The sequence below is a fragment of the Ranitomeya variabilis genome, chromosome 5 (genome assembly GCF_051348905.1).
Source record: "Ranitomeya variabilis isolate aRanVar5 chromosome 5, aRanVar5.hap1, whole genome shotgun sequence".
NCBI lineage: Eukaryota > Metazoa > Chordata > Amphibia > Anura > Dendrobatidae > Ranitomeya > Ranitomeya variabilis.
In genome coordinates, this window is record NC_135236.1 from 103,035,386 (window position 1) to 103,051,571 (window position 16,186).

At 42.1% G+C, this 16,186-nt stretch overlaps 1 protein-coding gene across 1 annotated transcript; it reads right to left on the bottom strand.

Annotated features, from left to right (window-relative positions):
* Positions 1 to 861: 861 nt before the first annotated feature.
* On the bottom strand, positions 862 to 7,833 carry LOC143774874 (uncharacterized). The gene is made up of 3 exons (XM_077262649.1): positions 7,314 to 7,833; positions 2,384 to 4,148; positions 862 to 904 (listed from the first exon to the last, which is right to left on the bottom strand). Exons 2-3 carry the CDS (start codon positions 3,958 to 3,960, stop codon positions 862 to 864), a joined length of 1,620 nt encoding a protein of 539 aa, XP_077118764.1. The 5' UTR covers positions 3,961 to 4,148; positions 7,314 to 7,833.
* Between the last annotated feature and the right edge of the window lie 8,353 nt (positions 7,834 to 16,186).

Sequence of the window (16,186 nt, forward strand, 5' to 3'; positions counted from 1 at the left end):
CCATGATAAGGTGAACCGTCCGACTCCAACCTGCGTCTTGGATCCCCAACGCACGTTTCGCATACAATTTGTGTTGCTTCCTCAGGGGGCGTGGTTTCAAGTGGTAGCTAGTTCAGATTAAATAGTGCGCCGTTCCGGTCACATGACCGGGCGGCCGCCTATCAAGAATTACCCGTTGTGCGCACGCGCACAGCGTCCCATCACCATAACAACTGAAGCCCCGAACGGACGCCCCTCAGTGATCACGTGGGCGGACCGGCGCCGGGCCTCGCACCTCGCTCACACCAACTGGGCAGCCGCACAGAGGCCAGGAGAATGATTACCAGGGGCACAGAACGCGTTACTTCATAGAAAATATATCGCAAGTAATTACATTAACAAATGTGCAAATTAGATTATTAAAGTGTCCAGTGCATATTAATTATAAATAATAGGCATCTACAGCTATTATTATAACAAAGTGCAATGTGCTAAAGGTTATAATTGTACATGCATATGTGACATTAAACTCATAAACTAAATATAGAAATATTAATTAAAAAAGACCTTACGCATCGCATATGTACATGATATATCAAAAATACCTATATAAATATAACATTACAAAAATAATAATGAGGGAAGGGGAAAAGAGAGAGCAGCAGTCACAGCCTACCCAAAAAGGGGGCTAAATATAAGTCCTCGGGTTTCACATATAATAAGCTCCAAATTTTGGTTATGTTATAATTAGAGGTGATCCATCCTTCAATTTTCAAACTGTATTCTTCTATTTATGTTTTATGTATATTCATTTTCACCTCCAGAAGCTTGAACCCAGTTCAGGATATTCCTCCCAGACTGCAGGAGACAGCGACCAACCGCCTACTCACATCCCATCACCACATCACGGACACAGGTAATTACTCTATAATGGAACAATAAAAATCATTTATTATAAAAACATATGAAAACCACACTTAAAATCTGGTAGATATATGACAAAGCTAGTAGACCAGATCTGGAGACAATTTAATCCAAGCCTTAAAAGAAGACTCAGAGAAAAGACGAAAACCCTTGACTTTCATTCAAACCTGCAGGAGTCATAGTACCAAGGAGAGTTATCCATCGGCATTCTTTTTGTGCCAGGAGACGTTGAATGTTGCCTCCCCTAATGCCACATTGCATATGTTCAATGCCTCTAACCAGCAGAAACTTGGGGTTACATTTGTGGTATTGTTTGAAATGGCGTGGAATAGTTTTTAATTGAGAGAGATCCTCCTCCACTTCTGCCGCCATAATGTCATGGACGTGTTCCCTTGTACGTGTACCCAGGCGTCTAGAAGTAAGGCCTATGTACACTTTGGGGCAGCTGCATTTCGCATAATATATGACTTGGGTTGTATTGCACGTGATGTGCTGTCGTATCCGAAATTCTTTTTTTCCATCCGTGGATTGAAAATCCACTGCCCGACATACATTTCTGCAAGAGATGCAGCCGCCACATGGGAAACATCCTAAGGGGCAACCACTTGAACCAAACACATTTCTACTGATCAGAGGCATATAATGGCTGGACACCAGAATATCTTTGAGATTTTTGCTTCTTCGTGATGTCATCATGGGATATTCTGACAAGATTTTAAATAATGTGGGATCCGTTTTTAAGACATCCCAATGTCTACTAAGGCAATCTCTCATAGATGCCCACTCCCCATTAAAAGTTGATATAAAGCGGACGGTCTCGTCTTTGCTGTCCTTATTCCTCTGTCTAGGATACAACAGTGCATCACGGGGTTGAGATTTTGCTCTGGTGTACCCCTTTTTGATGCATCTGTTGCTGTAGCCTCGTTCTCTGAACCTCTCACGGAGATCTAAGGCTTGTTTTTCAAATTTGGATTCAGAGGAACAGATCCGCCTCATCCTGAGGTGCTGTCCAACCGGGATGGCCCTAATAGTGCTGTATGGATGGCTAGAACTAGCATGAAGTAAAGAATTGACAGAGGTGGACTTCCTGTACACATCTGTCTGCAAATATCCATTTGTGTCCACTTCCACTTTAATGTCCAGGAAGTCAACCTCTGTCCTACTCATGTTATATGTCAATCTAATATTGAATCTGTTGTCATTTAACTGCTGCATAAATTCATGCAGGTCTTTTTCGGACCCCTGCCAGATTATAAATAAATCATCTATGTAGCGCAGCCAGCACTGCACATGGTCCGCGGCCCGGACACCCCCCCCGCCAAATATCTCCCTCTCCCAGTATCCGAGGAAGAGATTAGCAAAGGTGGGCGCACAGGCCGCGCCCATGGCAGTGCCGCGCTGCTGCAAATAAAAAATATCCTTAAACACAAAAAAATTTTTTGTAAGGATAAACGACAACAGATCCATAACTAATCCGCACATAGGGCCATCCAGGTTGCCGGACCCCAGGAAGAAGCGGACCGCCTCCAATCCGTCATCATGACGTATACAGGTGTACAGTGATTCTATGTCTGCAGTGACAAGAATCATATCCTCATCCAATTGAATCCCATTGATCCTGCTCAGGACGTCCGATGTGTCACGTGCATATGAGGGAAGTGACTCTACCAATGGTTTTAAATAGAAATCCACAAATTTACATACCGGGTCATTGACCCCCCCCATGCCGGACACAATCGGACGCCCGGGGGGATCAATGGGATTCTTATGTATTTTAGGAATAAAATACAAAGTTGGTATTTTGGGAAATTTAGTGAGTAGACCCTCATAAATTTTCTTCGGGATAATCCCTTGTTCAAAGGCATCCTCTAGGATGGCTTCTAACTCAAGGGTAAACTTATGTAATGGATTATAATCTAACCTTTGATAAGTTACCCTATCACGGAGATGTCTCATTGCCTCCTTTTCATAAAGAGTTTTTGGCCATAATACGATGTTTCCCCCCTTGTCCGCTGGCTTGATTACTATATCATCGTAATTTTTTAGTTCATCAAGAGCTTGCCTCTGTTTTGACGTCAAATTGTCAAATTGGCGTCTGGTTGGTATCTTTTGAAAATCCTCTATCACCAATCTGGTGAATATCTCCACTGCTGGGCACAGGGACAAGGGGGGAAACCTCGTTGATCTGGGATAGCAATTACTGGGAAACGTACCTGTGGACTTAACCGTTTGTTCACTCAGAAGATCCTCCAGCGCCTGTTGTGCCTCCCTCTCCACTTTATCACTGGTGGACTCATGTCCATCTTTAGCATACAACTTTTTCAAAATTAGTTTCCTTGCAAACAAGTAGACATCTTTGGTAGCTGTAAAAACATCAAAGTTATTAGTCGGAGAGAATGTAAGTCCCTTTTGAAGGACTGTTATTTGGTCCCCAGTGAGAGTATGACTAGATAAATTGATTACCTCTAGGCCTTTTTTGATTTTTTTGTTGTTCTGCTGGTAATTATTAGTGTTCTTTGGCCTCTCGCTCTTTTTCTCCCGATTAAGACCAGAATTGCGTAAATCATAATATCTCGGCCTAGTCTTTATTGATTCCTCACTGGAGGCCAAAGAAATAGTGGAGGCTGATCTGGCGCGGGAGGATCCACGAGAGCGGTACGTTTTTCTATTCCATTTATAAACTGTATTGGTTTGCAAGTCTCCGATATCCCGCTGAAATTTTTTTGCTTTGTTTTCACTTATATTCTTTTCCCATTTAGTAAATTCTTGTTCTAATTCGGTGTTAAATGCCGATAACGTCTCACTTGGTACATCCTGTTGTAATTTAGTCTGGATTTCGTCTATTTCTTTGTCCATCCCCTCAATGGCTACTTGATTTAGCTGTGATAATAGCCCCATGAAACCCCTCGAACATGTATCTGCCAGTTCCTCCCATCTCTTTCGAAAAACCTCATCATCTACCTCGAAAGAGGGGAATACTTGGACTCTCAGTCCACGGGGTATCAGTCCTCTTTCCAAATATTTATTTAAAAAGGCCCGGTTCCACCAGGTTCTCATCCTTTTATTCAAATTCTCCTTTAATTTCTTAAAAAGCTCTTGCCTGTCTCTGTCATTTCCTACCAGAGACACTTTAGGATCATCACAAAAAACATCATTCAATTGTGTTAGCCACGACTGCTCTGAAGTCCATATTTACACTGGGGACCAAATAACAGTCCTTCAAAAGGGACTTACATTCTCTCCGACTAATAACTTTGATGTTTTTACAGCTACCAAAGATGTCTACTTGTTTGCAAGGAAACTAATTTTGAAAAAGTTGTATGCTAAAGATGGACATGAGTCCACCAGTGATAAAGTGGAGAGGGAGGCACAACAGGCGCTGGAGGATCTTCTGAGTGAACAAACGGTTAAGTCCACAGGTACGTTTCCCAGTAATTGCTATCCCAGATCAACGAGGTTTCCCCCCTTGTCCCTGTGCCCAGCAGTGGAGATATTCACCAGATTGGTGATAGAGGATTTTCAAAATATACCAACCAGACGCCAATTTGACAATTTGACATCAAAACAGAGGCAAGCTCTTGATGAACTAAAAAATTACGATGATATAGTAATCAAGCCAGCGGACAAGGGGGGAAACATCGTATTGTGGCCAAAAACTCTTTATGAAAAGGAGGCAATGAGACATCTCCGTGATAGGGTAACTTATCAAAGGTTAGATTATAATCCATTACATAAGTTTACCCTTGAGTTAGAAGCCATCCTAGAGGATGCCTTTGAACAAGGGATTATCCCGAAGAAAATTTATGAGGGTCTACTCACTAAATTTCCCAAAATACCAACTTTGTATTTTATTCCTAAAATACATAAGAATCCCATTGATCCCCCCGGGCGTCCGATTGTGTCCGGCATGGGGGGACTCAATGACCCGGTATGTAAATTTGTGGATTTCTATTTAAAACCATTGGTAGAGTCACTTCCCTCATATGCACGTGACACATCGGACGTCCTGAGCAGGATCAATGGGATTCAATTGGATGAGGATATGATTCTTGTCACTGCAGACATAGAATCACTGTACACCTGTATACGTCATGATGACGGATTGGAGGCGGTCCGCTTCTTCCTGGGGTCCGGCAACCTGGATGGCCCTATGTGCGGATTAGTTATGGATCTGTTGTCGTTTATCCTTACAAAAAATTTTTTTGTGTTTAAGGATATTTTTTATTTGCAGCAGCGCGGCACTGCCATGGGCGCGGCCTGTGCGCCCTCCTTTGCTAATCTCTTCCTCGGATACTGGGAGAGGGAGATATTTGGTGGGGGGGTGTCCGGGCCGCGGACCATGTGCAGTGCTGGCTGCGCTACATAGATGATTTATTTATAATCTGGCAGGGGTCCGAAAAAGACCTGCATGAATTTATGCAGCAGTTAAATGACAACAGATTCAATATTAGATTGACATATAACATGAGTAGGACGGAGGTTGACTTCCTGGACATTAAAGTGGAAGTGGACACAAATGGATATTTGCAGACAGATGTGTACAGGAAGTCCACCTCTGTCAATTCTTTACTTCATGCTAGTTCTAGCCATCCATACAGCACTATTAGGGCCATCCCGGTTGGACAGCACCTCAGGATGAGGCGGATCTGTTCCTCTGAATCCAAATTTGAAAAACAAGCCTTAGATCTCCGTGAGAGGTTCAGAGAACGAGGCTACAGCAACAGATGCATCAAAAAGGGGTACACCAGAGCAAAATCTCAACCCCGTGATGCACTGTTGTATCCTAGACAGAGGAATAAGGACAGCAAAGACGAGACCGTCCGCTTTATATCAACTTTTAATGGGGAGTGGGCATCTATGAGAGATTGCCTTAGTAGACATTGGGATGTCTTAAAAACGGATCCCACATTATTTAAAATCTTGTCAGAATATCCCATGATGACATCACGAAGAAGCAAAAATCTCAAAGATATTCTGGTGTCCAGCCATTATATGCCTCTGATCAGTAGAAATGTGTTTGGTTCAAGTGGTTGCCCCTTAGGATGTTTCCCATGTGGCGGCTGCATCTCTTGCAGAAATGTATGTCGGGCAGTGGATTTTCAATCCACGGATGGAAAAAAAGAATTTCGGATATGACAGCACATCACGTGCAATACAACCCAAGTCATATATTATGCGAAATGCAGCTGCCCCAAAGTGTACATAGGCCTTACTTCTAGACGCCTGGGTACACGTACAAGGGAACACGTCCGTGACATTATGGCGGCAGAAGTGGAGGAGGATCTCTCTCAATTAAAAACTATTCCACGCCATTTCAAACAATACCACAAATGTAACCCCAAGTTTCTGCTGGTTAGAGGCATTGAACATATACAATGTGGCATTAGGGGAGGCAACATTCAACGTCTCCTGGCACAAAAAGAATGCCGATGGATAACTCTCCTTGGTACTATGACTCCTGCAGGTTTGAATGAAAGTCAAGGGTTTTCGTCTTTTCTCTGAGTCTTCTTTTAAGGCTTGGATTAAATTGTCTCCAGATCTGGTCTACTAGCTTTGTCATATATCTACCAGATTTTAAGTGTGGTTTTCATATGTTTTTATAATAAATGATTTTTATTGTTCCATTATAGAGTAATTACCTGTGTCCGTGATGTGGTGATGGGATGTGAGTAGGCGGTTGGTCGCTGTCTCCTGCAGTCTGGGAGGAATATCCTGAACTGGGTTCAAGCTTCTGGAGGTGAAAATGAATATACATAAAACATAAATAGAAGAATACAGTTTGAAAATTGAAGGATGGATCACCTCTAATTATAACATAACCAAAATTTGGAGCTTATTATATGTGAAACCCGAGGACTTATATTTAGCCCCCTTTTTGGGTAGGCTGTGACTGCTGCTCTCTCTTTTCCCCTTCCCTCATTATTATTTTTGTAATGTTATATTTATATAGGTATTTTTGATATATCATGTACATATGCGATGCGTAAGGTCTTTTTTAATTAATATTTCTATATTTAATTTATGAGTTTAATGTCACATATGCATGTACAATTATAACCTTTAGCACATTGCACTTTGTTATAATAATAGCTGTAGATGCCTATTATTTATAATTAATATGCACTGGACACTTTAATAATCTAATTTGCACACTTGTTAATGTAATTACTTGCGATATATTTTCTATGAAGTAACGCGTTCTGTGCCCCTGGTAATCATTCTCCTGGCCTCTGTGCGGCTGCCCAGTTGGTGTGAGCGAGGTGCGAGGCCCGGCGCCGGTCCGCCCACGTGATCACTGAGGGGCGTCCGTTCGGGGCTTCAGTTGTTATGGTGATGGGACGCTGTGCGCGTGCGCACAACGGGTAATTCTTGATAGGCGGCCGCCCGGTCATGTGACCGGAACGGCGCACTATTTAATCTGAACTAGCTACCACTTGAAACCACGCCCCCTGAGGAAGCAACACAAATTGTATGCGAAACGTGCGTTGGGGATCCAAGACGCAGGTTGGAGTCGGACGGTTCACCTTATCATGGGTAACTAAACAAAGCTATCTTTTCCTGTATATTAATGAGGGATTGGCTGTTTGCAGCTCATGGTGTGGATATTTCGCTATATATGGGAGGGATTATGATCTCAGTGGAGGAATCACCCATGGTTATCCGCAGCATATAGTGTGAGTACACATATATGAGTGGAAGGGATGTGCCTATAAATGGTGATGTGCACATGCACATTTGATCATATTTGTATATGGGCACTATAGTGAGCCCTTATCACTCTATTAGTACTCTTAGTCCGATATACTCCACCCTGTGTCTTGTTTGACACTTTAGTTTGATTCACTTTAAGTTTTTGTACTAATAAAGACCTATGTATTGATTGTAAAAACAAATTCATGGTATTAAATAATAAAAAATATTTATGAAATCTAAATTATGGTTTTCGGTATATCAATTACTCATTTTCCTCCTGATAAAACATTCACACTCCAGGCCACCAGGGGGAGCTTTTGATCCTATTTACTAGGTGACTCCCCCATATATATATGGTAGTCTGTAGAGAAAGTTAGTCAGTCTGAGGCAGAAGAGGGTTTACGGAGCTGTGTAGCTGCAGTGCAGCAGTTCCTGGAAAGAGACATTCAGAAAGCTGAATACATTGCAGTGAACATGCAGGAGAGCAAAGCACAGGAGAGGATACCAGGGGGAGACCAGCCTCGAGCAGGCTGCCTACTTCTGAGGTGCAGAGACCAGTAGCCGGAACACCGAGGATCGTAAGGCTCTCCATGACTTACATCAGAGACCGGCAGGACAGCTGAATTCCACGTTCCCTGTCTGCCTTAGTACCCAGGAGGCACAGTGACACCCTTAGAGGCTGGGGTGTGCTAGAATCCCTATAAACTGCCTCAAGTCACCAGTCATATGGGTCGTGTCCTATCCTATACGGGGGACAGAGAGAGAACATCTGTAAGGACCTTATGTGAAGCCATAGGCAGTAAGAAACTACAACACCACGGCGCTAGAGGGAGGCTTTGATTTCCACCTGGATAAGTGGACTCCTAACTTGCCTCCAAGCCGGCCAGACACTGCCTGCCCTGTGATCTGGTGCCCTGGACTGTGGCTGCTGAAGTCTTCAGTAGAAAGGTAAAGAGACTGCAACCTTATGTCCTCGTTCTTCACTGCACCATCCACCATCTTCCATCTACACACCGGGAGCCCTGGGGATATACTTCACCTGTGGGAAGGTATACCATCTAGCTCCCATAACATCACCGCAGAGGACCCCTTAAAGCAGCATCGGTCCCCATTGACCAAATACCACAGGTGGCGTCACGAACATAAACTTTATTCCCTTTAAAGACCTTTCCCTTTTACATGGGCGCCCAGGGCCACGGACCGGGTTGCCACCGTGACATCCCCCTGTGAAACAGCAGGACTCGGTACCGAGTACCTCACGGCCCTGGCGGGCGACTCGTTCTCACACACTGTTTGTATAGTTTGTTCAGTGTTTATGCCTTTCTCTGCCTGTCTTGAAGGTTAAGATGAGAGCTGTGATGTTCCCATACTATCAAGATTCACTGCAAAATGGCTGCTACATTACCTGCCTCTGCCTTTCGCAAGGCATTATGGGGAAAACCCCACCGGGCCACGCCTTAGGTCATGAGATACTTCTGTGGTACTGGACAGGGATAATGCACACAGTGATGAATACAGTAATAATACACACAGTGATGCTACTGGACAGGCATAATACACACAGCGCAGTGGTGGACACTGACAGCTTTGGGCCCCTGTGCAAGAAATGTGTCTGGGCCCCCCTCCCTGCCCTGCATCATACCTCCCAACTTTTGAAGATTGGAAAGGGGGAAAAAGTTTGCGGAGCGCAATGCGCGCCTTGGCAAATTTTAGGCCACGCCTCTGGCCACACCCATTCATAACTAGTCACACCCATATCCACGTCCCAACCACACCCATTTAGCACTGCTGATCACACTGTTTCATAAAGAATAATTATAAACAAAAAAATATGGCCACACAGTGCTCCATACTGTATAATGGCCCCATATGATGCTCAATACTGTATAATGGCCACACATGACGCTCCATACTGTATAATGACCGCACTTGATGCTCCATACTGTATAATGACCGCACATGATGCTCCATACTGTATAATGACCGCACATGATGCTCCATACTGTATAATGGCCGCACATGATGCTCCATACTGTATAATGGCCACACAGTGCTCCATACTGTATAATGGCCCCATATGATGCTCAATACTGTATAATGACCACACATGATGCTCCATACTGTATATTGGCTGCACATGATGCTCCATACTGTATAATGACCGCACATGATGCTCCATACTGTATATTCGCTGCACATGATGCTCCATATTGTATAATGACCGCACATGATGCTCCATACTGTATATTGGCTGCACATGATGCTCCATACTGTATAATGACTGCACATGATGCTCCATACTGTATAATGACCGCACATGATGCTCCATACTGTATATTGACCGCACATGATGCTCCATACTGTATAATGACTGCACATGATGCTCCATACTGTATACTGGCTGCACATGATGCTCCATACTGTATAATGACTGCACATGATGCTCCATACTGTATATTGACTGCACATGATGCTCCATACTGTATATTGGCTGCACATGATGCTCCATACTGTATAATGACTGCACATGATGCTCCATACTGTATAATGACCGCACATGATGCTCCATACTGTATATTGACCGCACATGATGCTCCATACTGTATAATGACTGCACATGATGCTCCATACTGTATACTGGCTGCACAGATCAGCCTGCTGTCTGCAATAGGAGGATGCCAGCCGGCACTTGTATGTACACTGCTAATACAGTGCGGGGCCTGCACCGATCTACAGCAGCAGCAGAAAGCCGGGGCCCTGTATGCCCCTGCCTGCAAGGGCCCCCCTCCACCTCCGGGCCACGGTGCGGCTGCACCGGTTGAACCGGCGGTAGGTCCGCCCCTGACACAGCGATGCTACTGGACAGGGATAATGCACACAGTGATGCTACTGGATAGGAATAATGCGCACAGTGATGCTACTGTACAGGGATAATGCACACAGTGATGCTACTGTACTGGGATAATGCACACAGTGATGCTACTGGATAGGAATAATGCACACAGTGATGCTACTGTACAGGGATAACTCACACAGTGATGCTACTGTACAGGGATAATGCACACAGTGATGCTACTGGATAGAAATAATGCACACAGGGATGCTACTGTACAGGGATAAAGCACACAATGATGCTACTGTACTGGGATAATGCACACAGTGATGCTACTGGACAGGGATAATACACACAGTGATGCTACTGGACAGGGATAAAGCACACAGTGATGCTACTGGACAGGGATAATGCACACAGTGATGCTACTGGAGAGGGATAATGTACACAGTCATGTCATTGCACAGGGATAATACACGCAGTGATGTCACTGTACAATGATAATACACACAGTGATGCTACTGGACAGAGATAATATACACTGTGCTGTCACTGTACAGGGATAATACACACAGTGATGTCACTGTACAGGGATAATGCACACAGTGTTGCTACTGTACTGGGATGATACACACAGTGATGCTACTGGACAGGGATAATACACACAGTGCTGTCACTGTACAGGGATAATGCACACAGTGATGCTACTGTACTGGGATGATACACACAGTGATGTCACTGTACAGGGATAATACACACAGTGATGTCACAGTACAGGGATAATACACACAGTGATGTCACAGTACAGGGATAATATACACAGTGATGTCACTGTACAGGGATAATACACACAGTGATGTCACAGTACAGGGATAATACACACAGTGATGTCACAGTACAGGGATAATACACACAGTGCTGTCACTGTACAGGGATAATACACACAGTGATGTCACAGTACAGGGATAATACACACAGTGATGTCACAGTACAGGGATAATACACACAGTGCTGTCACTGTACAGGGATAATACACACAGTGATGTCACTGTACAGGGATAATACACACAGTGATGTCACAGTACAGGGATAATACACACAGTGATGTCACAGTACAGGGATAATACACACAGTGATGTCACTGTACAGGGATAATGCACACAGTGATGTCACTGTACAGGGATAATATACACAGTGATGTCACTGTACAGGGATAATACACACAGTGATGTCACTGTACAGGGATAATACACACAGTGATGTCACTGTACAGGGATAATACACACAGTGATGTCACAGTACAGGGATAATAAACACAATGATGTCACAGTACAGGGATAATACACAGTGATGTCACAGTACAGGGACAATATACACAGTGATGTCACAGTACAGGGATAATACACACAGTGATGTCACTGTACAGGGATAATACACACAGTGATGTCACAGTACAGGGATAATACACAGTGATGTCACAGTACAGGGATAATATACACAGTGATGTCACAGTACAGGGATAATACACAGTGATGTCACAGTACAGGGATAATACACACAGTGATGTCACTGTACAGGGATAATACACACAGTGATGTCACTGTACAGGGATAATACACACAGTGATGCTACTGTAAAGCTTTACATTACACAGTGATGTCACACTGGTAGGAACACGTGCACTGTAAAGTCATAATACAGGAATACTAAAATTAGTAATGTTAATTTGTCCATGACCTCACAGTACTGGAAGAAGGTACACCATGATTTCATAGCACAGAGAACTCACATAAAAGTGTCATGTAATGAAAGAGTACAGGATTATTGCAGTGATATGTCAGCAAACGAATAATACAAAATGGGAAAGTGCAGTTGTCTGCATTCAGTTTTCCACGTTTCCTGCCATTGTCTTCACAAACTTTATCTTATGTCTGAGTATAAATGAGTCCCTTTACTTTTTGGGCCCTTGTAGCATATTTGTGCCTACTATAACCAAGTAGCTATGTCCATGGCTACGTACTTCTGTTAATTCATTGCACTTTATTCTTCATCCACTTGTGTGTCATCAGAAAATGACCTATTGTTTAAATCAGCTTTGCATTGCATGTATTTAAAAAAAATGCTATTTTTTTATTTAATAACACTATACTCATCTAAAAAAAATAATCTTCCACATTACAGACTGGTTATTGGGTTTATTTTAGATATTTACTGTCCCATCAGTAAGAGTTTTCATCAGGTTCATTATTATTAGAGGCAGAATATCAATGACAGGTAACACTTCTATACACAGCTGATAAGAAAGGATCCTCAAGACCCTGCTCCCCCTTCCTTGCACATGCACATTACTTGCCTAAAAGCAAAAAATAGGGTTTGAGTTAGTCTATTGCTGCTAATGTACGTGTGTTTTCCTGAAATAAAACAAAGTTAGAATCTAACAAAAAAACAGTGGCCAGTATGAAAATGGCAAGAGTTCCATTTTTTTTTTTCTTTTCTTTCTTTTCAATACAGATTCTGATATTAAAGAAAAATACAATTAACACAAAACCTGATTTAACCCCTTTCTGAAATCAGACGCAATATTCCGTCCCTGTGCCCTGGGTCTATTTGACCCTGGACGGAAACTTAAGTCTGAGCGATCGCCCGCATACACTGGGGGAGTGCGGTCGATCATTGCTGGGTGTCAGCTGATTCTGACAGCTGACACACGGCACTACGTGCCAGAAGCGGTCACAGTGCTTCCGGCACTTTAACCCCCGAAGTGCTAGGATCAAACACCATCGCAGCATTCCAGAAGCAGGCAGAGGGCTGATGGCCCCACTACCTTTGGACCAGAGACCCCTCGGCGTGACCCGATGTCACGGCGACATCCGGGTCACCAGACCTAGCAAACTTGCTGATCATGCACAGTGCATGATGTGCAAGTTTGTCAGTGCAGAGAGGACATTTTCTGCAGCATGAAGATGCTGCTGCATCTCCATGCTGAAGAAGCGATCACCCTGCGAAAAATGATTGTCCCATAGTGGGACAAATTAAAAAAGTTAGAAAAAAGTAAAAAACATTTTTTAAATAATTGCAAAAATATTTTTAAAAATAAATAAATAATAAAAAAAATCAAAAGACATTGTGTCACTAAATAAATATTTGAATGAAAAATGCAAAACAATAAAAGTACACATATTTGGTATTGCCACGTCCGCAATGACCTGACCTACAAAACTGCTCCACTAGTTAACCCCTTTAGTGAACAGCATAAAAAAAAAACAAGGCAAAAAACAATGCTTTTTCCTCATACCACCGAACAAAAAGTGGAAAAAACGCGATAAAAAAGATGGATATAAATAAACATGGTACCACTGAAAACGTCATTTTGTTCTGCAAAAAACAAGCCATTATATAGCTCCATCAGCGGAAAAATAAAAAAGTTATAGCTCTCACACTAAAGCAATGCAAAAATAGTTATTTTTTCTATAAAATAGTTTTTATTTTCAAAAAGGAGAAACATTGGACTTTTTGTCAAAATTTCTATAACAACCTTTATTGAAACAGACCATCAAACATATATTAACAAACAAGATTTAAAAGATGTGATTAAAAAGGACACCAACACTGGCCGCACTCAGTACTAAATGTAATACTAAAGGGCTTCAATCAACATATTTTAAGGACCCCATCACCTACAATGTCCATCCACCTTCTCCCAAAGGTTAATGCGACCAGCAGTGTGCCTAAGTCTGGGTAAGATGACCCTTTTATTCAACTTAACATACGGTAGGTGAATTTTTGTGTACATGTGTATTAAGGCGGCAGTATGGGAGAGGAATCCCCAGAGAAGCTTCTACAACAGCCACTGGGCTATATTGATTAATGTCCTCCCTCCATTAACCATTAATAGTGGAGTGACATTTGAAGGGAAGGGTCAATTGGCTGAGGGAGAGGGCTTATAATGTGGGGACCGTCAAGGGAGGGCAGCCATTTTATACAGCCATCAAGTGAACAATCTACCACCCACCCACCCTCTTTTATTATTATTACCTTTATCATTAGGATCGTTTTTTTACCACAGGGTACGTAAGTGGAGTTTAAAAGAAACAAAATAGTTTATTTAAGATTGCTCCTACAAAAAATATTGTTATTATATCTCACAGCAGCGGCTCGAAGTTGGTGGATCTGGCTAATGGCGGATTGGCGGGGGGAGACCAAGAAGTCCTGGATCACCCATGTAGACTTAATTAAGTGGTTATGGGCAACAGAATAATCCCAGGTTGAGGGGTTGAAGGGCCCAGGGTGGTGGAATATGTCATTTGACAGGTTGGCTAAAAGGTGCCTCTGATCTGGTGCGAGGCGGCTACAGGTAAAGTACATCCTGAGTCAAGGTGGACATGTTATATAGTACATGTTTTTTTATGGGGCTTCGAGGAGCATCTCTTCAATTTTTTCCTATAGGGTTCATAATTGTGGTTTACGTTGTTTATTTCATAAAAGGATGCTGTGGCCAATTTAATCCAATTTTGGTGTGCAGTCTGATTATTTAATTGGGTAAGTGAGAGGTTAAGGGTACGTAACGAAAGACTTGCCTATACCCTTTGTAAAGAGAAACATCAGCTATATCAAGAGGTTTCCCAGCATTTGTAAGTTTCACCAAATATCCTAAAAATAAAACATCAGCTAAATCAAGAGGTTTCCCAGCATTTGTAAGTTTCACCAAATATCATAAAAATACAATTTACTGCTTGCAGGAGCCCTTCAGTGTCTCTTACAGCACTATAGGAATTAATATTACCCTGATTCATCATTGTAATGACTAATAATAATGAAAAAAATGGAGCACAATAAAGAGGATAATAACAATCAAAGCAAAATGACTGCATATATTTTCTCTTAAGGCCAGCAAATTAACGGAATAAAATTAGAGAAAGAAAGAGTCATGGAAGGGTTAAATATACAAAGATGTTGTGCTTAATATAAGATCTCCCACGCTGTGCCCCCCGACAATTACAAGAATGATTTGAAAACATGTCAGACTTAAATTAGCATTACTAATAATAATTTATGGTAATGAATTTATGGTTGGATGGATAACAGATTAGCTCTTAATTATGTTACACACATAAGACCCTGTTCACATAACGGGAATGGTCTCTGGCTTATACATTGGGTAAAGCTCTCAATATATACCTCTGAAATATGCCATACAATGGCATCTACGTACCATGTTGTATACAGTACTTTTATATTAATAGATGCTATCGTATAGTACAGCAAAGTCCACAATACTGTTCCATACTCTATTATTTGCAGTAAACAGTCATATTCTAGTCTGACAAAGGCTTGAAGGACTAGAGATGAGCGGATCAGGAAAAATTTGAATTTTCCTGTTCACACAGATTTTATCGGGAGATATGATTCACAGAGAACATACTATATTCTCCTCTAATTTATTGTCCTTTATTATGCTTTGGAATCTCTCATAAAAAAAAATGTAAGATATAAAAAAAAGTCTCATTCCAGAGAAATTCAGATTTTTCTTGAAATATACAGTTAGGTCCATATATATTTGGACAGAGACAACATTTTTCTAATTTTGGTTATAGACATTACCGCAATGAATTTTAAACAAAACAATTCAGCTGCAGTTGAAGTTCAGACTTTCAGCTTTCATTTGAGGGTATCCACATTAAAATTGGATGAAGGGTTTAGGAGTCTCAGCTCCTTAACATGTGCCACCCTGTTTTTAAAGGGACCAAAAGTAATTGG

Coding starts and splice junctions, on each gene's coding strand:
- LOC143774874 (XM_077262649.1), bottom strand. CDS start 3,960: ATGAGAACCTGGTGGAACCGGGCCTTTTTAAATAAATATTTGGAAAGA. Junction 905..2,383: donor GGCAACCTGGATGGCCCTAT/GTGCGGATTAGT, acceptor GTTCCATTATAG/AGTAATTACCTGTGTCCGTG.